Source organism: Arthrobotrys flagrans, assembly GCF_004000055.1.
Source record: "Arthrobotrys flagrans strain CBS H-5679 chromosome Unknown unitig_0, whole genome shotgun sequence".
Classification (NCBI taxonomy): domain Eukaryota; kingdom Fungi; phylum Ascomycota; class Orbiliomycetes; order Orbiliales; family Orbiliaceae; genus Arthrobotrys; species Arthrobotrys flagrans.
In genome coordinates, this window is record NW_027137550.1 from 750,461 (window position 1) to 774,893 (window position 24,433).

Here is a 24,433-nt window from a genome sequence, read left to right on the forward strand (position 1 = left end):
CCCGGTCAGGTGCCCAGTTGCAGTTTCAACATCGGTGGGAGGCTACGAATCGATCTAGGTAAGCACGTACTGAGCCATGGCTGGCATTTTCTATTTCCAATTATAATCCCCAGTTTCCACCTGTTTCTCTGCATGTTTCCCACATGTTCAAACAAACCAATATCACTGCCATCCATACTACGCAAGATATCTGGCGGGCCGGCAACTGAGTTAATCGCTGGTTGTAAGGATCTGGGAAAGCCAGCTGCACTGCTTTTTTACCACTTAATTACTTCTCCCGCTAACACCAGAATTCCTCTAGATTTCACCATCGGCACGCACGGAATCATAGATATATACCTATATATAGCTATATCAACCGAACTAAAACAAATATATTTTAGTATCCTTTTACGATTTCACGCCGAAACTGATTGCACATCGCCGATATACCTATTCGGAGGTAGCGACGATGGAGACATACCATGGGCTGGTTCGCACGCCTATGGATGCGATAATACTGTTCGAAGCATGCAGACAGGGCCTCCTCCCGCGGGTCCAACGCCGGTTATCGGAGAAAGAGCGGCAAAGCATAAAATCCGGCAGCATTTTCGTTTGGGATGAACGAGAGGCCGGCATGCGAAGATGGACCGATGGGAAATCGTGGAGTGCGAGTCGAGTTTCTGGGAGCTTTCTGTGTTATCGCGAGATGGAAGGGAAGCGGGGTGGGGGTTCCACTTTCCCTTCGATGGCCCCAACTCAAAACGGAAAGTCTCCGGATCACGGCAGTGACAGCGATTCGGACAACCGCGATGGGCTGGCTGAAGGATATCGATATAAGCCGGACGGGCTGATGAAGCAGTCGTTCAGCATTACCACCTCGACCAATCAGAAGCTTCATTTGATCAGCTACTACGCGCGATCTCAGAACATGGGAGAATTGAAGCAACCTTCGACGGACCTACAGCTGAAGCACATCATACCCCAACCGGGAGTATATCCCGAACAGACATTATCGGACCCAACTCCACAACCGGGTTTGCATCAAGCTTTAACCATGCCACCCGGTCAATCTCCCATGGTCGTCGTGGCTCCCAGATCAATGCTTCCGTCGCCGTACTCGACCGCTCAAACTCCCACTCAGCCGCCTCATGCTCCCCCGGAAATGCAGCCGCCGCAGCTATCCGCGGTCGCCCCTCACTTGCAAGGGTTTGGTACTGTACCAGCGCATGCACCTAGCCCGTACGGCTGGCCACCGAGTCCAATATCAACACCTCCGACCAACAATTTCCCACAGAGCAACGGATACCCCACTCCGGGTCTTCCGGCTCCTTTGACAAGTCCACCCCCAGCGAATACGGCAGTCACAAAAGGACCCTATGATCCGACGCTAGCTGCACCAGGTGGATACGGTATGATGGGATCTCCGCTACACTACGAGCAGACGCATCCAACGCTACAACCCCTGCAATCCCCACATCCGCACCGACCTTCGATACCATCATCCATACATCTACACCCTCCTCAAACATCGCCTGGTATCTCGAATTTCCACCACGGTCCATTGCCATTACTACCACCGGAGAGCTCCCGATATTCCTCGCCAGCATCGAGCGCCGCCGCCGGTTATCCAAATCGAACACCGCCACGACCCGCGGAACCATGGGAACCTCCACCGCCAATCCTCAGCCCTGTTGAGGGAACCGCTGCTTCTTTGGATGTTCAAGATATTCCAAATGAAAAGCTTGGATTTGGAGAAGATGCAAGAGCTCTCAGGCAGCTCGATAAGACCTTTATGAGGGTTTAATTCGGTGGGGTTAACAGCCATTTAACGGTTTCATTTGTTTTTCGGTGCCTTTTTCATTTACCTATCAGGATGTGTTTTTTTCTTCTTCTTCTAGTTTTTACCTCCTTGGATGCTACGGAATAATCGAATGGGAAAGATTGATTGAGGGGTGGAAATCTGCTCGGGTATGAGGCTTACCTGGGATACTTTGTGCTTTATTCTCCGGTCAGCGTGCAAATGGCGTTTTATTTGATACACGATTTCTTTTCATCTCATGTTCTTTTTCCTTTTATTCTCACTATTTCCTTTGTTAATGGTTCAAGTGAATATATCATGGTGAAATTCGTTTTCTTTTTCATTCTGCTACGGCTCGGATTGTTCTTCTTCTTCCTTTCATTCTGCAGGTTCTAAAGGGCGTATAACTTTTTTTTCTTCTTTTCTTTCCTATCTCGTCCGCCTGCTTGCTTACCTACGACTCCACTAACTACCTATACTGTCTGGTTGTTTTTCCTCTCTTAAGTTTAATTCTTACGGCTAATTGCGGGGAGATTATTTTTGGTGTACTCTCTGTCTTTTTCAACCAAAGCAAAATACTATAAATTGAGACTTTTTATGGGAGACCTTGACTTTTTTATACATGGTCTCCCATAGTTGCGATTGTTTTTTTTCTCAAACCAAGATTCTTACCCTTCATCTTTAGATAATTACACTCTAGGCGGGTCCCTATCTTCACCTCCCCTCCATGGTTACTTGTGTATAAGGCTGCAAGCTGGCTAGGTCATATGCATAACCACGCCCTTCTTTATAATATATAATGCGTATCCATGCCTGTCCTGTTGAGGCTCTTTCCCAGGATATGCACAGTTGCAGACACAATCTTTCAAACGCTGGTTTAACTCTCAAATCAACTTGATTTTAGAATTAAAAGAAAATTAGAATTCAACTCTTCCAACTGAACCACTATCGTGGCGTATACACCACTGTTTTAAAGGCTTCCATGTGACACCACGTTGTTGGACCCTGTCGCAAGGAGACCCCCCAGTCACAGTCCAAGTCCAGATGGCCCCTATCCGAGCGAGAGGGACCTTGACAAAAGTGCGGCTGCGGCTTCCCGACTTACGCAAACACACCACCATCCATCTCATCATATCCATCTTTATAAAAACAGCTACTACTGTTGGTAATTACGGGGTATTCGAGTCGACGATAGAGATTTCTACGGGAGGGTAACAAAGGGGAATATAAACATACACCTTCCGTTTCGACAGCCAGGCTTTTTTTTTTTGTTTCAACAGCAAAGAGAGGTCGTTGGGACCTGCCATTCAGCTTACGGGATATCAATCAGAACACCTAACGCTCCCTTCGTACGAACGAACGAACAAATCCACCTCCATACGAACTCCGACGATCCCTAAAAACCCGACATACCTCCATCGCAAATGATATAACCCATTTCAAATCCACCGATAAACCCCCGCTTCGAAGAAGAAAAGAGAAGAGAAGAAGGAAAATTACGATGCCCCGGCGCCGTCGCGTCCGTCCCGCGTCCGCTCTCGAATCCCTCTCACCGCTCTGGATCCTCTCCCAAATCATCCTCCTGCAAGCAGCATTCTACATCGTCGCCGCCGTACTCTTCCTCTTCACGACGTTAGTGTTAGGGTCTGCTTTTTCGTTAGATTTGGTGTTTTCGTGGGTTCCGGTGCAGGCTGATAATGCGGTTGGGTGGACGTTGGCGCTGGTGTGGATTTGTAACAGTTTGACAAAGTACGATACATCCCCTTCCTTTCTCCCTTCATCTCAAAGTCAGGGCATTTTTTTATTTATATATATATATATATATTATTTTTTTCAATTCGATGCTAATCTTATATGATAAACAGTGTGATATCAATAACCCTCCTCGTAATCCGCACAAAATTCGTCCTCGACTTCGCGCTTACGGTACATTTCATCCATCTGATAATAACGTCACTGTACTCCCACTCTCTACCGTCGAGCTGGCTTTGGTGGGCGGTACAATTGGGGTCCAGTTTGATAACTATTTCTTTGGCGTCGTGGTTATGTCAGAAGAGGGAGTTGAGGCCGTTGAATTGGGGTGGCGGGGGGAGGGGGAGAAGCAGGACTGTTGGGAACAGAGAGGCGGGACAGGGACATGAGATGGTGCCGTTGAAGGGGGGCGAGGAGGTTCCGTGATTTCTTCTTTCTCTTCGGCATGAAGCGAGGGGGTGTATGATTAATATTGATGGTTTGGGTTTTTTTGCGGGGTTCATTGCAGGCGTTCTTTTTTTTTTGTTTCGAGCTGTGTGGGATGTTTCGTTTGAGTCGATGGTATATCGATAATTTCGGTGGGGCACTATTACTGCTACTCATACCCTCTGCTGACCTTTACAGCGTTCTCGTTTTCGAGATTTTGTTTATCGTTTATAGCTTTCTTATAGTTCGGCTTTTTGCGAGATGCGTTTTTAATGGAAAAAGGATAAAACGGTCCGTTCTAATTTTGTTTTAACTATCGATATTTGATGATACTCCGGAGACTCCGACCCTTCCCGATCCCGTTTTTTGATACTTGTTGTACATTTGCACTCCCCGGTCCGTAAAGATGCATCGATACCCATGATGCATATCCTAATTCTTCCTCTTCTTCGCATCCTTCGCCTCTTTGACGTCACCGATAACCCTCCCGACCTTCCTCTCCAAATCCCTCAACGGCAACTTCACAAACTCCCCTTTGTTCCTCCACTCCGCCTGACTCGCCGCATACCCCTCCAACACCCCCTCTCCCGGTCTCGAAGGCGGAGGATCCGTAATCTTCGTGATCAAATACGCCGTACTCGCCTCCGCGATCCCATATATCAACACCCCCAACAACGGAATCCTCAGGAACGCATAAAACCCAATCCCAAACCCCAACAATAATCCCTGTCTTTCTCTATACCATTTCTTCTTTTGCGCCGGTGTGAATGGTATACGGGAGAAATAAGGTTCCAGGAGGGTTCTGACCAAACTTCTGGAGGCGTGGTAGGCTTGCAGGGCTATTACCATTTGTTTACGGGGCACGAAAAGGCCGGTTAGGAAGACGGCTAGGGCGGGACCGATCCCCACGGCCGGGTGGATAGACCAAGCGCTTGCGGCGGGGAGGACGAAGATTCCGGCCCAAGGGATCAAGGAGGAGGTGTAGACGATCAGAGAGATCAGGCCCTTTTTGAGCATTTGTTTTATAAAGTCTGTTTGTTTTTGGGCGATTGTGGCGGCGAGTTTGGAGGTTTTGGATCGGGAAGAAGAAGAAGATGACGGTGGAGGCTTCGGTGATGCATTGTTTTTAGGGTATAGGATGAGGTTTTGGTGGTACGGAGGGCGGAGGGTGGATGGGTTGTCGTTTTGGTGTTTTCGGAGGTAGGTTCGGTCGACCCAGGAGAGGGATTCCATGAACCTGATCATCACCACTGATTAACAAAACAGTTCCCATGTCGTATATCCGACGAGGATACGATGACATACACTTCATCCAAAGCATCCCGTTGAAGTCTTATGGTCAGCGTCATAAGAAAGAAAGGGATCTGAAGGACGTTCTTCTCGAGGAACCGAAGACCCTTGATGATCCAATCGTCCCATGATTGGGTTTTCAAATCGACAAATAGGCCGCTGAAGGTGAGGAGGATTTTGACACCGAATATCTAGATCGTTACGGTGTTAGTATCTTTTATAATTCATACCGGTTAATAAGAGGATGGTCATACGGGAAGGTCGACGATAAGCCGTAACAGCAGACCGGCTGCAACTGCCAAAGCGGCTTTTTTGTAATACGAGCTTCGGAAGAGATGAGGATTTTGGAGAGCGCGGTATGCTATATTAACGATTAGTTGAAGTCTCTGTGTGTACGTATACGATGTTGCGTAGGATGCATACCGCCCACAACCGTCAGCTGTGCACCCCGCAATATCAGACCCGGATCAAAGCTTTGTAAAGAATCGATGGCCTTCTGCTTGAAGACCTCGGAGGTCATCGTCGTTTTGGACATCGTCGGTGATGTCAATAACAGTATCTACCGTGACCAGCCGTGGCTGGTGAAGTGGTCGTTCGCGGTTGAACCATCGGAATGCCGCATTTTACAAGTTGACACGAGCTAAAAGATGACAGCCGCATTTTCTCGCTTGTCCTCGAAATGACGGCCGAAACTGCAAACCGCAAAAAGCTAACCGCTTTCATATGAGAAAAAAATGTCCAGCCCGGCCGAAAAATCCCACCATTGCATTGCATCCCACCTCTGGTCTTTGTACAGGTACCTCAGCCCGTTCCGTCCCATTCTACCCCATTGCCGTTGTCTGTCTCGAAAGGAGGGAAGGAGGCTAACCGGACTTTCGGACGTGGGCTCAGGTGCCTTTTGGCAAATCCGATTGTTTCGAAAGAAAGAGCTCGTTGGAAAAAAAGGCTGGCGGGCTTGCCATGCGGGTATCGGGACAAACCGCTTCGACCATCCAGAGCTACTATCACGACTGCCTCCTTTGTTTTGTTGACGGTGCTCGGGTTGGGATTGATCGAAGGCACCGGGGTTAGACTGGGAGAATATACCGGTCGGACAAGCAGAGGGAAACGACATCGCCGTCGCTGCTCTTTCCGGGTTATATAAAAAATAAATTAAAAAAATGCATTCACATCTGCTCCGTCGTTCGGCCCTGCCGGCCTTACGGCGTACCGTTGTCGCCAGCAGAGCGTATACAACTACTTCTAAAACGACTTCACCGTGCATCCTCTGCTCCCACCAACTACAACCTTCTTCCACATCTACATCTACAACAAGAACCCGTCTTCCCCAACGGCGCACAAACACAGCATGGGCAGCAACCCTCAACAAAGCCTCAGCGCTCGTCGCCGAAGCAGCGCCTTCCTTCACCCTGAACCCCGCCGCCATAGTCGCCACCGAAATGAAGATGTTGACAAAGAACATCCAAGACCTCCTAAGTTCCGGCCATCCATCCCTCGACAAAGTTGCAAAATACTACATCCGAAGCGAAGGCAAACATTTACGACCCCTCGTCGTTTTATTAATGGCCAGAGCGACCTATAACTGTCCAAAAGCAGAGGAAGCAGAGAGGAGAAGGGATAGTATATCGGCTACTATTAACGTTCCCATGACGAGTCCGAATATTTTGCAGGATTTTAATCCTTCGTATCTTGATGTTGATGGTTCCGTACGGCCGATTGTGGATGGTCGGGCGCTTGCCAGCGATGTTGCGACACAGATCTCGCCGAGTCAGAAGCGGTTGGCGGAGATTACGGAGATGATCCATGCGGCTTCGTTATTACATGACGATGTGATCGATAACGCCGAAGCCAGAAGAGGGAGTCCATCCGGGAACCTGGCGTTTGGAAACAAAATGGCTATATTGGCTGGCGACTTCTTGCTGGGAAGGGCATCCGTGGCGCTGGCCAGGTTAAGAGATGCGGAGGTCGTAGAATTGCTAGCGACCGTTATCGCAAACCTCGTGGAAGGCGAGTTTATGCAATTGCATAACGGAACCGAAACAATATCCGAGAAGTATTCGCCAGCGGCTTTCGAGTATTACATTCAAAAGACCTACCTTAAAACCGCATCGTTGATCTCGAAGTCCTGCCGTGCGGCGGCTTTGTTGGGTGGCAGTACGAAGGAGGTTGCCGATGCCGCTTACCTTTATGGAAAGAATTTGGGGCTTTCGTTTCAACTCGTGGACGATCTGTTGGATTATACCATTACTTCGGGAGAATTGGGCAAGCCGGCGCAGGCGGACTTGAAGTTGGGATTGGCGACGGCGCCGGTGTTGTTTGCGTGGGAGCAGTACGAGGAGCTCGGACCGATGATCAACAGGAAGTTTTCGGAGGAAGGAGATGTTGAGAAGGTTTGTAATTATTTTTTTCAATTGCCGGAGAAGGTATCCGTACTAATGTAGAAATTTAATAGGCATGGGAGATGGTTCAGTCGAGCAATGGATTGGAGCGGACAAGAGAGCTGGCGGAGGGCTTCTCGAGGAAGGCAATCGAGGCAATCAGTGTATTCCCGGACTCCGAAGCGAAGGAAGGGCTGGAGCAGATAGCCAGGAAGGGACTTACGAGGAAGAAGTAAAACGATGCATATCGTAATATCATATATCATATCTACATTCCTATTTCGGCAATAAACGTATGCGTACTATGAGTTTCGCAAGTACATTTGCAAAGGAGGACCTGTTAGCCAAGATTGCGATGCTACATATTTTTATATACGTATCGCTCCTTAACGCTACGGTGAGGCCGGTGTTTATGGGGCGAAGCCCGATGTATCCACATATTCTACATACTTTTTTTTGTATTGTACATATAGTTATATATATTTCTTATGAAATATTTATTTTTGAGACGGGCCTTTGTATATAATTTACTCTTTTTCATACAATACACAAAAGTACAGTCTTTGAAGTTGATTCTCCTGTCATGTGAAATACTGATGACATGGGCGGCGTGGTTGATGTCGACGACTTCCGTTTCGAGCCAAAGTGCAGGCATGATTCATAATGTAACACACACCAAACCCCAGCTGCCAACTCCAATTGATATAAACCTCCAACATCTCCTCCTCCACCAATCCATCTACCATCACCTCCCTCGCTCCCTTCAATCGATCGCAATGTCATCCGACCAAATCTTCTTCGCCAGCATCCCACCCTACAAATCCCGCTCCAAACTCTCCCCGCCCACCGTCGACCGTTGTCTAACCCACTGGACCGCAGCTCTTCACACCCTCCGTCACCTCCCCGATCCCTCATTCGCACAGCAAATCACTCCCACATCATCATTCGCAAAATTTCTATCGTCTTACATCTCTAATGATGATTTATCCCACGGCGATACGGACGATTGGGTATACCCCTCCACCTCGTCCGCAAGCTCCCAAAGCTCCCAAGCAGAAGAAGCCATCACGACGAAAGCAAAATACATCAACCATTCCCTCCGGCTGGTTCTAAAACGTGCTATAAAGCTCGGTATCAACATTTCCGAAATCCTCCCATCGAACCGGAGCTACATCAAACTCGGCGCTTTATTCTTCGGCGAGGGTGGTTCGAAGCCTCTATTATGTTCGATATGGAACCACGATTCCTCAATCCTCATCACCGCCACGAAAGAACATTTAAAATACACATCCACAATTCTACAGGATCTAGCATCCGGGAAGGAAACCGTTGGAAATCAACATGTTGCTCTTTTACAAGAACTTTGTTATTTCATCATGGCAATACCGGAGATATCATTTGAAATACAATCCGAAGAAACGGTATTCGAGGATCTTGCTGCCGCGTATTTTTCGTTATCGTCACAGAATAGGAAGGATATCGTTGCACCTATATTGGAGGAAATTAGACGGTTACAGTTTACCGTCATCATGGCGAGCACACAGACAGATCCTAAACGTTACTCTGCCGTCATCGACTTTCTCTTCAACTTCATCGCGGGAGCGGATGCGGATATTCCAAGGAACTCATACGTCACCGCCATGATCTCCCAAACTCCATTGTTAGACCGGTTAACATCCATAGATGCGGAGGGTTATACGAACCGATGGTCTACAATTCTTACAAAACTCCAAAACTTCGATTCCACGGTACCTTCCTCGTCATCGAAAAGAATCACAAGACTACCACGGAGAAAACAAAAACCCAAACACCCACAGGTCGACACATCGACAATAGACATTTCCGCAAAAATCCACGAGTTATCCCAACTCTTCCCTCACACCTCAAAATCCCTCCTCGAAGCCACCTTGTCCTCCACAAACTACGACCTAGAATCCGCAACAATGCTCCTCCTCGACGACCCCTCCCTCGGATCCCCCCAGCCCCAACCATACACCGAATTCACTCCACCCCTCCCACCCTCCAAATCCGACGAACTCTCAACCCTCACGGTCCCCACCTCCCGCCTCTACATGGGAAAACGCGACCTGTCAGGAACAGCCGACAACCTCCTAAAGGACCGTACCACCGCCCCCACAAAGTCCCAAATCCTATCAGCGCTCCAAGCATTCGACTCCGACGACGACGAGCGAGACGACACTTACGACCACGGAGACGTCGGAACCGTTGATCCCGCCACTGCTGTCGAATCCGAAGCTAACGGTAGCAATAATATCGCATCAGGTGGAACGGAGGAAAGAGCGTTGTACAATGCTTTCGTAAACAATCCGGGTGTATTTGCGAGAGATGCGGTTACGAGACGGAGCGTTGAGCGGAAGAACCTACGGGAGGTAACGGGGATGAGCGATGAAGCTATCGAAGGATGGAAGATAATGTTGGATAGAGACGGGAAGCGACTGCGACAGTTAGAAATCAGGTTTTCACGAGAATCCGACGCCGGAAACTCTTCGCAAACAACACTACAGCGAACAGCATACAGAAAAGGTGATTCGGACGAAGGAGAAGGAGAAGGCAGCGGTGCCGGGAGGGGCGGTGGAGGTGGTGGTGGACGGAGGGGTAGAGGAAGAGGTAGCCGTTTCGCAGGACCAAATGATAGGAACGTTGCAGGACAACAGAAGGATCATGCGCCTGCTGTTAATCAGGATGGGAAGGAACCTCACGTTGGGAAGAAGACTTCGAAGGCGAGGGGGGAGCATAATAGGAAGATGCAGTCGGCGGCGAGGGATAGGCAGAGGTCGAAGAAGATGAGCAAGGGGATGGGTGGGGGGATGTAAGTTTGAGCGAAACGGTGGGTTATTTTGACGGCTGGTTTGTACAACTCATGATCATAAAATGGGCGTTGGGTATGGGGTTTGGGTGGGAAAATTAGAGTACTATCGATCATGTCCATAGATACTTGCTTTGTATCGAATGAAACCACAAAGCCATAATATATTCGGAATAAATTTACAAGAGGAAGAACCGCAAACCACAGTGCGGTGCGAGCCAACCGAACCGTCCCAAAGATGGAGCCGAGTAGAGTCAAAAAGAAACAAAAAGCAAACGCCATGCTATATAAGACAAATACAACAGCCGTGGTAGCGTAAAAAACCTGTTCTTTTCGTCAAATTATAAAGAAAAAGGATATAAAAAAAACATCATACAAGCCCCGAGGAATAGTTCTGCATATAGAAATATCTCATCAAGAAAATCATTCTCCATCCAACTTTAAAAAAAAAAAAAAACGCTTAAAAAACTCCATAATGAAAATATATAATATATATATACCAAAAACATGAAACACCTCATGGTCTTTTTTCAATTGATCAAGTAGCATTATACCTCATCCTCTTGATCCTCGAATCATAATCATCATGAATCCCCGCATCCAACTGCCTCCTGACCCCTCCTCTCGGCGACGCCATCCCACCAAGCTGCGGTCCCCCAAGCCCCACAAGTCCCGGCGTATATATCCCCGCCGAAGCACTCAACATCTCCCCCTCGACACCCCCCGTACCCCCCGGCCCTCCGTATCCACCGGGCGGACCGTTCGATTCCCCGAATGCATAATCCCCACTTGGATGATGCCCGTGTCCATGTTGTTGCGGAGGATGTCCGGCGTGCGGATGGCTTACACCACCGCCGCCGCTGACTGCGGAGGAGGAGGCTACCATGCCCCCTACCGAGCTATCCGGCGTGTGCTGTCCGTTCCTTCCGTTCATTTCGTCGTCGTCGTCTATATCGTCTTCAGCGTGCGAGTTTGTGGTGTTATCGTATTCGGTTTTTAGGACGGGAGAGGCGGATGCTGGTTGCGGTCCTTGTTGTTGGGTTTGGGTTGGGGTGGAGTTCGGACTATTTTGGGGGAAGTTTGAGGCTTTGGCGCCGCCGGGGGGTGGGAAGGCGGTGGTTTTCGAAGAGGGTTCGGTGGAGGTTTGGAGGTGGGGGAGCCATTTTTGGAGGGTTTGGAGGAGGCCGTCGCGGGTGAAGGGTTTGGGGAGGACATCGATCATTCCTGTTGCGGAGCCGGTGTGTTATTTACAATGCTACGTTGTGTGATTTTGTTTTGGGGGGGGGGTAGGTAATGGGCTTACCGGAGTTGAAGTAGAGATTTATATCTGTAGTCCGGATGTTCGATGTCATAGCTACGACGGGAGGATCTTTCATATCCGGTCTTTCTTTGCGGATTTCACCACAAGCGCTCGCGCCGTCGAGGTGGGGCATCACGATGTCCATTAGGACCAGATCGTAATGAGGACCGTTGGGGTCCTGGAACTTTCGAATTCCTTCCAAACCGTCGCACTATAATATAACTTGTTACGAACCGAAACCCTCCAACCCGATACTAAAGGGTAAAATGAACTTACAGCGTAAAACGGCAAACACCCCACCGCCTCCAAAAACTTCAGCCCAATCTTACGACAAGTAGGATCATCCTCCACCAACAAGATCTTCGGCGGCCGCTTCCAATGCGGCGCGAGACCACCGCTAGCGCTCTTCTTCCGTGGCCCCGTCGGACGTCGAGCTTCTTGTCGGAAGGTAGTCGAGATCTGTGGGTCCGTAGCATGCAACGGAACTCCTGACTGCGCGGCCGTGTTTCCAAATCCGCTGAGGTTCATAGCTGGGTTGCCGGCATTGTTCATGCCGTTGGCGTTCATGTCTACGTATCCGTTTTGATGATGGGGTGGCGGCGGCGGTGGGATAGGCGGGTGTTGTTGCATGAATCTTTCGGCTTGTTGGAGGGGCGTGGCGGGGTGTATTTGCGGAGGACCGTGAGGAGGGATTTGGTGCGCCATTATTTGCGGAGAAAGATGAATCGGCATTCCATGTTCCGGATGATGTGGGTGCATCTGAGGGGCCATGTATCCACTATTCCGGCAACGTCATTTCGTCAGCCTCCCTCCTTAGTTTTCACTCCCACCGGATTATGATATAATAACTCCGTAAGGTATATTTAAAAAAATAAAAAAAAAAAAACCAACCTGCCATTCATAAACCTCATATGCGATACCGTTTTATGATATAAATCCTCCAGAGTATCAACTTGCGCGCACACCTGCTCCAACCTCGCCTGGAGTTTCGCAATAAGCTCCTTTGTCTCGTCTTGCTTTGGCGGCTCCTCGGAATCCTTTTTGTTTCTTTGGGTTGGTGCTTTTCTTTTGATTCCTTCGAGGTTACTGTCGTCTCCGAATCGGAAATGGGGGTGTACGAATTCCCATGCTTGGTCCTATTTTTTATTTTTATTTTAACAAGTTAGTGATTTGAAGCCTTTTGAGGTTTTACGTAATTGGGATCAAGTATCACCCTTACCCCGTTCTGTATCAGCGATTCATCCGTGGCCCTGACTTTGTGAAAGTCGTATTTATTCAACTGGCGGACGAAGCTGGCAAAGTTGCTGTGCTTGAAGTGCTGCGGGAGGACGTTCTTGGTAAATTCTGCGTTCTAAAATGCATGTATCTCTGTCAGCATAACCCTATATATCAACCGTTATACATCAGACCCACATCGAAAACAATAAAACTGCCACCGTTATCTGACCACCTGACCACATGCGCATGCTGTTTCTCCGATAACATGCTACGAAACAATATATAAAAAAAGTTCCCCCCAGAAATCAGTATTCTAGTATCCCAATAATAGTCGAAAACAAAATTATAAATGTCATTTGATTTGCTTACCGATAAAGCTTCTTTACGAAATCCGATGTATTCCCTGTAGTTAAAGTGGAATTTCCACCTTTACCACCTTCCCCTTCCATCTTGATAGCTTAGAACAAAACGACAGCCACTGTATGCGAAAAAAAAAATATCGATAACCCCGGATTCCACTTTTCCCCGCGCCCTCGTGCTAAGACTCGGTTTTTTTTCTTTCTTTTTTCGGTAATGCAATGCAAGATGTGATGTACACCACGTTTTCGCAGCTAGTCGCCACGATCTCGAAAAGCACGTTGTGGGCCCGGGTGGGTTGTGAAAACGGAAAGAGCCGCAAAGGGGTTGAGCGTCGTCGTGGGGTTGTCGATGTAAGACAAAAAAAGGGTCCGGACCCGGTCTCGACCTGGGTTCTTCTTCTCCTGTCGTTATTCCGTTCGGAAATGGGATTTTTTGTGGTAGGTTTTATTCTCAGAATGTCCGGGTGCATAAACGGGAAAAAGTAGAAGGGAATAAAGGTCACCCGAAGTCCGCGAAAAAAGGTAGAGCTCGGGTACTCTCGATTCTAGGCCTTGTCTTTCTTTCGTATAAAACGGTGTGGTTATCCACCCCGAAGGTCCAGACGATTCTTCTTTTTTTACCAATAAACCAGGGTGGCAGTATATAAATCCCACTCTCCGCAAGTTGACTACAAAGTGTGTTTTCCAATGCAAACAACTTCCTTGGGAAAAAAAAGTAGTTCGGAAGCTTTAATCAAAAGCGAAAAAAAGGCGATGCTGGCGGTGAATATTTCTCGGAAGCTTAACCTTCTTCTGAAGGCGAAGGTTGTCGGCGGGTGTCTTTTGGTGGAGGGTTTAAAGCAGGTCGTTTGCCTCACTCTCAACGAAGTGAAAGTGGCGGGTGGCGATGACACACGCGTGCGCGAAACACTGGGGGCAGAAAAAGAGTAGCCGTGTATAATTGCATATAAGAAAGGATGGAGCGAGGGAAAAGAGGATCGGATCAGAAGAGAGGTACGAAGTAGATAGCTTAGGCAGCTGCCCTAGCGAATTCGGATGGCTGGCTGTCGTTGAAATTGAAATGCGTCGATCGTCGAGCGACCTTTCTTTTCTTTTCTTCCTCTCTTTTCAAAAATCAAGAAGGATCTCGAATTCTGCGTTTGATCCGTTGCTTGACAAAAGAGTAAAGCCCCGTTTTCTTGAAGGAAAGAGAATAAAAGAGCTCTCACGGAAGAGGAAATGATGCTTTTCGCGGCCTCGTATGATTCTTGGTCGACTCGATCTGCCAAGCGAGATAGGATACTTTCTTATTTCTTTTCTTTTCAAATCTTCAGAGGACACGGGCCAGCGAGGACAGAAAAACCCCCCCAACAGCTAAGCTGATCTCAAGTTATCCTATTCTTGTGTCGAATTCCCGTTGGAAGGAATCGATATGGTTGTAAAGCTGTGTGTTAAACGTTAGAAAGGTTGTACAATCGTCGCCCAAAACGGAACATCCGATATAAAAAATAAGAAACACCGTGCTGTCGGATATAATATTCGTTGTTTTTTTTTTTTTAGAAGGAGAAGAGAGAAAAAAGAATTATCGAAGCTGCGAAACGAAACGAAAAGGTGACGATATGACGGAATTGACAGTTCACCCACACACCCCCAAGCTGGAATAAAAATATAAAAAATGGGCGTTCCGATACCGTGGGACGGCGGGGGAGGCAAGGCGCACGGTGTCTGTCTGCTTCTCGGGATGACGACCAGCTCCAGCACAAATGCAGACGAAAAAAAAGGTTTCCAAGGGGTGCTGCGGAAAACTATTATGTATGGGTATCGGATGAAAAAGAGGTGGCGAATCGTAAAAAGGGTTAATAATAAAAAGTAAGAGACGTTCAGTTCTTTCTTTCCCTGGGCGAAAAGGAATATAGAATTCAATGTGGATTTGAACGCTGGATCCCTTCGCACGAACAGGTAAAGCTGCTGGGGAAAAAAGAAGAGAGTGTCAAGTAACTCGGCAAGCAGACAGCAAAAGCAAGCCCTCTCGCTCGGTTCGAAAAATCCGAGAAGGTACTTTTTCCCTCCCCCAATGCAAAGTAATTTCAACAGGAAGTGTATCCGTGACAGAGATACCTTTGGAACGTTCGGTTTGCAGAAAAATATATATAAATAAAATAAAAATACCTAAAAGAAATGGTCACGAGGAAAAAGTAAGGGAAACGATAGGAAAATGTCGTAAAAGGACAAGGGTGCGGATATCCAGAGCTATCGCAACTGGAACTCGAACTGTTCGGCCTTGAAATTCAAAAATGGCCAGCTATTCGGTAGAAAGCAGTAGCTTAGCAAAGCGTGGCCGTGGATTATGCGATTTGTGAGCCGGGAGAAGATGGGAAAAAAGGACCAGAAGGCGAGGCCGGTCTAGAAGCGGCCCTTTTTAATACAGAGACCCTTGAGGACCTCTGCTTCCCTTAAAAGCCCACAATCAGGAAATCCGCAAGAAAAGGAGATTTCGACGCCAACGGAAAACCTTCTGTTAAAGGTCGCAAGAAGAACAAGCCAGGGATGGTGGTGGGCATGGGTTCAAGCGGTGGGGTGGGGAACACCAAGACACCCCAGACGTAACCACCAAATCTCTTATACCTCTTCACTTTCTTAACCGATATTTCCTTTTTTTTCTTTCTTCCTTTTTTGTTAACGCGCCTCCAGAAAAAGAAGCACAGGCTTTAGTGTACCAAGATCTGAAGCATGCTTCGACATGAATTTTGATGATGTATTCCGCCCGGCGCCGCTCCGCCTATAATTTACCGTTTGAATTAACCCATTCCCTCGGCTCCGAGAGACGCCGCGCCATCATTTTTCACTTTCCAAAGTGACCTTTGAACTTTAGATATCATCGTACTACCCGTTCCCGTCCATCGACCTGGGGAAAAAGAGAGAAAACGTAAAGGACCTTAAGGCAGGTACGGCATTGTGATCCAGGTACAGGAAGGGGGGGGGGTAGACCAACCGGCAAGTGGCATAGTACGATACACTTGTTCATCCTAACCAGATAGAAAACTATCGCTGGGAAAGAATTAAGAAAGGGGCGGACGAGAAAAAGATCGAACAAACACGGAGGATGCCTTTAAACGCTCCAAGCCCAGGAGTTTCGAACTTCCACAGGCATCTTCCCAGTTGAAGAGGACGTTTTTTTTTTCGTTTTGCGAACGTGCACCCTTGGTTCCAGAGAATCTCAATGCTTGGCTTCAATTACACTGCGGCTAACAGGTATTAACGAACTAAAATCAACAGGCAACATTTACAGAATTGCAGAATGCAGACGGTACGTACGTGAACGTTCGATGCACGATATACCTACGACGCATACGAACCCTGTCTGAGACATCCCCAAAGAAACACCGAGAGGTTAGAAATCCAGATAAGACGGGATGGAATCAAAATTCCAATCGAATCTACAAACACGAACGGCCAGGTTAGCCTACACTTAACCCCGCTCATCCAAAAAAAAAAAAAAATGTACATTTCACGAACAGATAATACATCCGCTTATGGGGACGTTCATGTACACCTGCCCAGGAATGCGTTCACGATGCCGAAAACCACTTGCACACTTTTTTTTTTTCAAATAACTAATTATACTCCGTCATTCCTGATTCCCCGACCAATGAAGGGTCGGATGGGAACTCCGATTATCCCCTCTCTTAAACTTCTTCTTCTTTCTTTCGACAAAACCCATTTGTGTTCGGAGATAAGTTGGCAGGTGGTTTGATCGCCTTGCGTACGGTGTAAAACTCGTACCACCGTTGTACCATTATATCGCCGGGTTTTAGGTCCCATTGCCCATCGTACCGTGACCGTTTATGACATGAAAAGAAGAAAAGAGGAAGACGTATAGATCGAAAACCCCGGTTTTTGCTTCCGGGTCCGTTACACATTAAGATCCCCATCGACCTACTGCACAAGTCATAATATCTCAAATATCAAATAACGCACATCAAGATCCACCTTTGTTGTACAAAAAAAGAGGGCCTAAAAATTAAAATAAAACAAATGGCGTGATATCACAAGCTTCCGTTTCGTGAAAGCTCGTGAATCGAAAGGTTTCCCGCATCGTCGCGGAGACTCGCTTATCGATCATTTCATGTAAACCGTGAATCCTGATATACGGCCCCATCCACACGCCCAGTTTGAGATCCGATCTTTCACGATTGACAAGGGCCACACATACGTAGTATCTCTTCCTATGCCCCGGATTCGAAACAAAGCCCCGCCGTGTCTATACGGGATCCGATATCCAGCCAATTGAATCAAATCGTGCACATGTCAAATCGTGATCTCCTTCCATTCCCGCCACAAAGGAGAGAGCTTCAAACATTACGTACATTATATCAACCTGTCCCCGTGAACTTTCACCGGAGAAACCAAAACCAAAAAAACAAAGAGGAAAAGCGCCCCACTCCTCCTTCTGCAAACCTGCACAGTTTTGAGTTTAGTAAGAAGAAGAGAAAAGGGAACGCATAGCCCATTCCTTTTACCACTAATTCAGAGTGGGGACAGAACAGCCGGGGCGCCGTGGATGGAAACGGCATCGATGACGTCGATCGGCATGGACCCCCCTTGTCCGCTAGCCCAGCCGCGTCTTGGCATCCCGGTTGTGTCTTGGCATACTGTTCATGTTATGAAACGCCATGTTTGACTAACCTGAAGCTTATTGACAGGGTTCGGAAAATCAATGGAGGTTCGATTTGTTATGCAAATGTAGCAGAAGTTTTCAAAGAAAACTTTCCCCCCACCGGCACTAGTTGCTGATGCTACGATTGCAATTAATTACGTATCGTATTGCATTATATTAGGCTAACGTCTTGTTAGCTTTGTGCAACAGGAGCTAGAGCTCAATCTTCAGAGGCTTATTAACTAATACCTACATCTTTGTACATATGGATACCGTACGTGCACACGTCCCCCGAACCCGTCCTAGTTCTTCCCTTTAATTCCTTTCTCATCTTCTTCCTCTTCTTCAGCATAGTTTGCGATGCAATGCAAAAATGGTTACCTCGATCGCTAGCTCACTTGATCGATCTCAGACAAAAATGCGTCCCTGCCAGAAGTGGAACCGGCGCACCCTGCACGGCGCAGTTTAAGCTTATGGATAGGCGAGGACGGTCGGAAAGACGTGTTTTTCCCTTTTTTGTTTCATCCACCATGCAGACATATAAAACTGCCCTTGAGCTCCCTGGTTAACAGTACCCACTCCGAGCTCCATAGGTACCCAAAGTCTTGCATAATATCTGTAGACTCGCAGCTACACATGAAATGTAATGGATGCATGCGCTTCCATGTATATTACGCCCCGATATATCCCATTACAGGCTAGATATGTGATGATGTAGTTAGTGTGTATCAGAAACAAATCCAAAGGATTCAAAAAAAATCAAAGGTAGCAACGTATTCTTTTTTTATTCTCAGAGTATGCATCTTGCATTATCACACCCGGCGCAACCGAAAAATGAGAAGGATCCTATACAAGAAAAAAAAAAAAAGCCACACCGCTCAAACTTCAAACCCATACCGCCGATAAACCACCGCCCCGAAACCTCCCCAATTCGAAAAACCGCCGTACTCTTGTTAAAATAATCCAAGAATATCCTCGTTCTTCATTTGTGCTTTCTGTTGTTGTCCTTGCTGAGGCGGTGGGCTTGTCGTTCCTCCCAGGCTCATGCCTCCGAATCCTCCCAAAATATCCATATCGGAACTTGCCGTATTTCCCGCACCTCCGTTCTGCACGCTCCCGTCACTTCCAAAGACCCCCAGTAGATCATCCAAATTATTGGCAGGTTGCTGAATCCCGCCCGGATTCGCGGATAGTCCCGAAATGGGACTGGCGACTCTGCTAGTCTCCGCCGAGTCCGCCGCTCCGAACGGATCGTTCGATGGCGTGGATGCACTCGCAGGTGCTCCGCCATCGAAATCGATGTCCAACAAATTTTCCACGTTGGTGACTTTGCCGCCTGACACGGCGGCTGCTTGGATAGGATTTTCGCGCGCGTTTTGTTGTGCTTCCCTATCGTTTTCGGAGAATTTTTTAGAACCCACTTCTCGAAAGGGAGTCGTTCTCGTGATCGAGATAAAGGGTGGGGGAAAGAAATCGAGGGGATATGCTTACTCCAATGCTCTCTTCTGCAAAGCATCTGCACCCGTCCTTCCATGTCCGACAAATGTCTCTGGCGGCTTGTGGTACACCGATGCGAGCGTAGAAATTTCCGAAAGTAGCTGTTCCAACAGCCCAGGTGGTAACGACTTGATGGTCGAAGTAATCGGTGGCTTATCGGCAAGAATGATTGTCTGGTTTCCCCCCCAAGTCCGTTAGTTTCTTCTCCCGCATGGAATATCCTGACCGAACCGGTCGTAAATACCTTCGCCAAAGCCGGATCGTTCGACAGCAATCTCCAATAGATGAACGCCCGATCTCTCAAATCCGGGTTATCGCTCTTGGTGGTCACACTTTGTAAGACCTTCTGTACTAATCCCTGGGTTTGCGGTTTCTTCAGGAACAACTTGACACCGGCGGTCAAAAGTTGGAGTTGCACTTGTGTCTCCTCCTCTTCCAACCCTTCGATGAAAGTTGATAGGATTTCGTCCGCATTGTTGATCTTTTCGGCATATTCTCCCACGATCCATATTAACGATCCTCGTGCGCCGGGCTCGTCGAGTTCGTCGAGGGATTGGCAGAGCTGTGGTATTATACCCTCATAGCCAGGGTATTTCCGCAAAATGTCCTGTCCAAAAGTCAGCCGACCACTCCTGATTTCCGCATCGCACGAGAGAACATGGAAAATACCTTGATAACAACAATAGCTTCCTGGACCACATAGTTCACCTTCGTATTAATCAAATCCATAAGGACATTCACACACTTATCCTTCGCGCTCTCGATCTTAATCGCACACTGTCCAATAGCCTTAACCGCCCTCCTTACAAAGTCCATATCGACTTCCAATGCATACTCTTTAAGCTCCATGAGGAGTTGGTCCACATTCGAGTCATTTGCTATCCGAATCATGATTTCGAGTTTCTCAAGCTTGACGTACGGCGGATCGTTGAATTTGCAGAAAAAGACTCGCATTTCTTTGGAGAGAATGTCCGGTTGCTTTTGGAGCAAGAGGTTGATGTTTCGAAGGGCGACATACTGAACTTCGGGGGCGGATGAGAGGAGGGTGACTGTTCCATATTGGTTAATATATCGATCCGAGATCTTATTGTAGACGGAATTGCTAGAATACCAAGCGGTGGCGCCATCTTTCTCATATACGTCTTGACAACCTCATAATTCAACCCTTTCATATGCGCGAAAACTACTTTGATAGCAGAGATGACAACGCTGGGGTTCACGTGCTGGAACTGCGGAACGACTCTTTCGCAGATATGTTCCATCTCCTTAAGATCTGTAGTCCGGTACTCGGCCAATTGTGTTAAGATCGTAATCCGACCCCATCTATACGTATCCCCGTTAGCATCGTACGACCCCAATAGACAGTGAAAAAGAACCACCCACTCAGTACACTCGTTCAGAGCCAACAATAGCTTCTTCAGAACCGCAGGCGTGATGGCCAACGCCCCGGTCTCCGGCGCAGAATGCATGATCTCTGCCAAAGCCGTGACGGAATTGGCAACAACCATTGGATTCGAGTCCGCGATCATTTCCTGCAGTTGCTCTAGGAATCCATTTTCAAGGCATAGTTGAGGGTTCAGATCGAACAACTTGGCGACACAGATCGCAGCCGTTTTTCGTACGTAAGGACTTTCGTCCTATAATCCTTCCATGTTAGAAACCCCACCGCGTGACCTAAGAACAGAGGTAGACAACATACCTTCAACGTCTTCCTTAACGGCTCCTCCATATAATCCACCATCTTATCCACCCTGATACACCCCATGGTCCGTATCGCTAGCGCCCTCACAAGCGGATTCGGGTCCTCCGAGTCCTACGTCGCACCCACATCAGCTTTCCGCCGCGTTCCCATAACTTTTCTCCAATCCATGTCTTCTATAATATTGGCTTGCATACCTGAACAAAAGTATTCACCGCCAAAATACAAAGATCCGGATGGCTCTTCGCATAATTCATCAGATAGAGGTATACGAGTTTCTTCTGATCGAGGTCCGGAGTGGCGATATTCTTTAATACGTCAGGAAACAGCGCCGAGACATCCTTGCCGAGGGTCATGGCCATGATTGTTCGTTGGATCGCATCTTTTCTATTTATTTTGCAAAAATACGGCGGATTAATTACCGTTATTTGGTATACTTCGGAGGGAGGGTTTGTGATATCGCGGGTCTGCGTGGGGGGGTATGTACCTCTCGTGGGCGTATTGGGATACCTATGTGCACCATAGCCATTAGCTCCACGTCCGAATCCACAGCCTTTCCGACAAAAAGGCGGAGGCTTCTTACCAATCCGCTTCGTAACTCGAACGTTTCTCCTTTCCTGGGAACCTGAAATACGTTTCGAATCCGATTAACCGCCATCATTGCAACTATGCCCGGCGAACCTGGGTGCTCGCTAGGCGGTCAAAAAAAGGGGGTTCTCTTTCGGTATCTGAAGAAAGCGGTAGTGTGACCAATCTAGAAAGTATCGCGAAGCGTGATAAGGTTGCGAATGGGTTGGAAGCTGATGGTTGTTACGGGTAGACGGAAGGTGGTTATCGTGCACTTGTGGAATCGAGACAGGTTGTGGTTCGCGAAGCTGGAGCTGGGAGCTCTACCGGGCTGATTAGATTAGATTAGATCTGGGCTTTTTGGGGAATATGGAAAAAATCCAACACGTATAACTCGGCCGGTTTGAATTTCTATGGGATTCGACGTTTCCACGACGGTCTGGATTGGATTACGAACTGGGATACGAGATAGCTGGCCACTGCGCTTACGGGTATCTGCTGTACTCGGGTTGATTGCTGAGTCTTACGGAATGGTATGCATTGGAAATGAAATCGGTGACATATCTACCAGCTTCTAACATCGACCTCGACGTGACAGGCATCCCTCCCAAACCTACGACGTCTCTTCGCAAATGCAAGAACGGAGAACGAAGAAAGTTCTTATTCCAGATCTGCTGTGAGACTTTGCTCTTTCCTTCTAGCGTACCCGTTCTCAAAGTTTTGAGCTTAACTACTAAGAAAACCCGAGGGTTCTAGTTTTGGAATTTAATCCTCTTCGTCTCATCACTCGCGGTGTTCAGTGTCGCTGCACAGCGGATGTCTGGAAAAATCACGGGCGGAGGGGTCGGCGGTGGGAAGTAATTTGCTGACTTGTGGATCATTATGTTCAAAATTCGATGCATATGGATGGTTTCATGGTGGCTTCTGGCTTTCGATTTTGGCGAAAAGGCGGAGCGTGGAACTTCCGTTTCCAAAAATATTTACGGAATTGGAGTATGGCCTTTCGAATACGGAGAAAGGCGATCAGATGGTTGTAGGGCCAGTATTATAGTATGGCTAATGAATTGATTCTAAGACCAACCTCACGAGAGCGAGGTGGTATCCTCGAACCCCGGATCGAGATTTCCCAGGGAAGAGGTCCCTGCCGGCCGGCTGCTCGGCCATTAGCTGTTTTGCAGCTGCCTCCGAGTGCTAGATACACCTGTCCGGTGCGTGGGCCCTTCCTTCCTTCCTTCCGATGCTTGTGAAACTCCTGGTTGCTTTCCATGGGCATACGATACGCCAAATCGGGAATATGAGGATCATAATCTTGCTGCGGTTGAACGATCTTCTGACCGTCGAGTGAAGGAACCCCAGCTTCCTCTTGCGTACGATGGTCATCCTTTTCACCGAATAGCCTCATTTCGTGTACTGCAAGACCACCACCGTGGCCTAAAGGGCACCCTCGGACCAAGCTTGCGAGACTACATCATCTCCCATTCAACACCCCCTCCCCCCTCTCCAAAAATCCCTTAACCTCCCCATCAACCCCCCTCCACCTCTTCACATACTCCTTGACAACCTCCCACTCCCTCACAGCCTCCTCCCTCCTCCCATCCTTCACGAGTTTCTCCATCCTATCCGGCGCCTCCATAATATACCTCACCGCCTCCTGTTTCTTCTTCAACCGTTCCTTCCTCATCGCCTCCGGCGTAGTCGACGGATCGTGAGCATGTACATTCTCCACCAGCGATGAAGAAACAGATGCTATATGTGATATCGCCGGTAACAGCGTTGTAGTCGCCGGTGAGAGGGGTTCCATGTTCGATCTCATCTATCATAATCCCACAACATCAATTCCTGCTTTCAAAAGTATTTTAAGAAGGGGGGGGGGGGGCATACGCTACGGATGGTATCAGTAGCAGCAATCAGCTTATTATAATTATCGTAAACCAAACTCTTCCTCTCCCCATCAAACCCTCTAATATCATTAACCAACCCATTCTCCACCTTCAACAATGCCTTAACCCCCTGCGATCCCACAAGCCTATCCACGCACCCCTTGGCATCAAACCCCGGCCCGTCGAGCTCCGAAGCCGGTAAAAGCGTCGAATAACTATCACCGACACCGATAGTATTGACCGTACCGCTACCACCCCCATCTGCATCCCCGCCGGCGGAGGAAGGAGTGGTGACACCGGGATTGGGCGACTCCTCGTCCCGTCGTTTTAGACCGTAGAATTCTCGGAGCGCGGAGCGGTTGCGACGTTGGGTCGCACCGGGGGGTTGGCGGATGGAGTTTCCGGCTAGGGGTGTGCCGGCGTGGGATGGGAGGGAGGCGAGGGAGTGGAGGGAGTCGGAGGAGAGGCGGGAGTGGGCGACCGAAGAGTCCAGAGAAGGGCGGGAGGAAGTGGGAGGGGAGTTTATGGAGATTGTGGGGGTGGAAGCCATGGTCGTGGTTGATGTGGTTTGTTTGGGGAAGGCGGAGCGTGTCGCGGTTAAGCTTAAGGGCTGGAGCTTGGAGCTAAGCTCCAGCTCTCCTACCACCGTACAGATAATCGCACCCAACCAGCACTCTACAGCACAACTATCGCTTCACGGATTTAGCAGGCAAGCAGGTATCACGGTTACACTTAATAATATTTGATGATGAATGGTTGATAACAATATGTATTCGTTCTCATAAACGCCATATGAACAAGGCTAGCTAGACCACACCCGCAGC

General features: G+C 48.2%; 10 protein-coding genes across 10 annotated transcripts; 6 read left to right on the plus strand and 4 right to left on the minus strand.

Annotated features, from left to right (window-relative positions):
* Nucleotides 1-451: 451 nt before the first annotated feature.
* DFL_003328 (uncharacterized protein) lies at nucleotides 452-1,786 on the plus strand (the record flags this gene model as incomplete). The annotated part of the gene is made up of 1 exon (XM_067632250.1): nucleotides 452-1,786. One exon carries the CDS (start codon nucleotides 452-454, stop codon nucleotides 1,784-1,786), a length of 1,335 nt encoding a protein of 444 aa, XP_067490537.1.
* A 1,495-nt stretch (nucleotides 1,787-3,281) lies between these two features.
* On the plus strand, nucleotides 3,282-3,958 carry DFL_003329 (uncharacterized protein; the record flags this gene model as incomplete). The annotated part of the gene is made up of 2 exons (XM_067632251.1): nucleotides 3,282-3,529; nucleotides 3,646-3,958. 2 exons carry the CDS (start codon nucleotides 3,282-3,284, stop codon nucleotides 3,956-3,958), a joined length of 561 nt encoding a protein of 186 aa, XP_067490538.1.
* Nucleotides 3,959-4,390: 432 nt separating this feature from the next.
* Nucleotides 4,391-5,783, minus strand: DFL_003330 (uncharacterized protein; the record flags this gene model as incomplete). The annotated part of the gene is made up of 4 exons (XM_067632253.1): nucleotides 4,391-5,195; nucleotides 5,264-5,439; nucleotides 5,503-5,609; nucleotides 5,672-5,783. 4 exons carry the CDS (start codon nucleotides 5,781-5,783, stop codon nucleotides 4,391-4,393), a joined length of 1,200 nt encoding a protein of 399 aa, XP_067490539.1.
* A 199-nt stretch (nucleotides 5,784-5,982) lies between these two features.
* On the plus strand, nucleotides 5,983-6,392 carry DFL_003331 (uncharacterized protein; the record flags this gene model as incomplete). The annotated part of the gene is made up of 2 exons (XM_067632254.1): nucleotides 5,983-6,044; nucleotides 6,140-6,392. 2 exons carry the CDS (start codon nucleotides 5,983-5,985, stop codon nucleotides 6,390-6,392), a joined length of 315 nt encoding a protein of 104 aa, XP_067490540.1.
* Nucleotides 6,393-6,408: 16 nt separating this feature from the next.
* Nucleotides 6,409-7,862, plus strand: DFL_003332 (uncharacterized protein; the record flags this gene model as incomplete). The annotated part of the gene is made up of 2 exons (XM_067632255.1): nucleotides 6,409-7,638; nucleotides 7,701-7,862. The coding sequence occupies 2 exons, from the start codon at nucleotides 6,409-6,411 to the stop codon at nucleotides 7,860-7,862; spliced, it is 1,392 nt and encodes a 463-aa protein (XP_067490541.1).
* Nucleotides 7,863-8,402: 540 nt separating this feature from the next.
* Nucleotides 8,403-10,460, plus strand: DFL_003333 (uncharacterized protein; the record flags this gene model as incomplete). Its single annotated transcript, XM_067632256.1, has 1 exon — nucleotides 8,403-10,460. The coding sequence occupies one exon, from the start codon at nucleotides 8,403-8,405 to the stop codon at nucleotides 10,458-10,460; it is 2,058 nt and encodes a 685-aa protein (XP_067490542.1).
* Nucleotides 10,461-10,991: 531 nt separating this feature from the next.
* Nucleotides 10,992-13,420, minus strand: DFL_003334 (uncharacterized protein; the record flags this gene model as incomplete). The annotated part of the gene is made up of 7 exons (XM_067632257.1): nucleotides 10,992-11,677; nucleotides 11,757-11,964; nucleotides 12,030-12,531; nucleotides 12,645-12,889; nucleotides 12,973-13,104; nucleotides 13,167-13,239; nucleotides 13,341-13,420. The coding sequence occupies 7 exons, from the start codon at nucleotides 13,418-13,420 to the stop codon at nucleotides 10,992-10,994; spliced, it is 1,926 nt and encodes a 641-aa protein (XP_067490543.1).
* Nucleotides 13,421-18,919: 5,499 nt separating this feature from the next.
* DFL_003335 (uncharacterized protein) lies at nucleotides 18,920-21,820 on the minus strand (the record flags this gene model as incomplete). Its single annotated transcript, XM_067632258.1, has 10 exons — nucleotides 18,920-19,355; nucleotides 19,458-19,636; nucleotides 19,708-20,070; nucleotides 20,133-20,512; nucleotides 20,575-20,786; nucleotides 20,847-21,100; nucleotides 21,163-21,276; nucleotides 21,360-21,549; nucleotides 21,650-21,672; nucleotides 21,746-21,820. 10 exons carry the CDS (start codon nucleotides 21,818-21,820, stop codon nucleotides 18,920-18,922), a joined length of 2,226 nt encoding a protein of 741 aa, XP_067490544.1.
* Nucleotides 21,821-22,142: 322 nt separating this feature from the next.
* Nucleotides 22,143-22,590, plus strand: DFL_003336 (uncharacterized protein; the record flags this gene model as incomplete). The annotated part of the gene is made up of 3 exons (XM_067632259.1): nucleotides 22,143-22,262; nucleotides 22,328-22,405; nucleotides 22,486-22,590. The coding sequence occupies 3 exons, from the start codon at nucleotides 22,143-22,145 to the stop codon at nucleotides 22,588-22,590; spliced, it is 303 nt and encodes a 100-aa protein (XP_067490545.1).
* A 184-nt stretch (nucleotides 22,591-22,774) lies between these two features.
* DFL_003337 (uncharacterized protein) lies at nucleotides 22,775-24,159 on the minus strand (the record flags this gene model as incomplete). The annotated part of the gene is made up of 3 exons (XM_067632260.1): nucleotides 22,775-23,192; nucleotides 23,280-23,542; nucleotides 23,611-24,159. The coding sequence occupies 3 exons, from the start codon at nucleotides 24,157-24,159 to the stop codon at nucleotides 22,775-22,777; spliced, it is 1,230 nt and encodes a 409-aa protein (XP_067490546.1).
* Nucleotides 24,160-24,433: the final 274 nt, after the last annotated feature.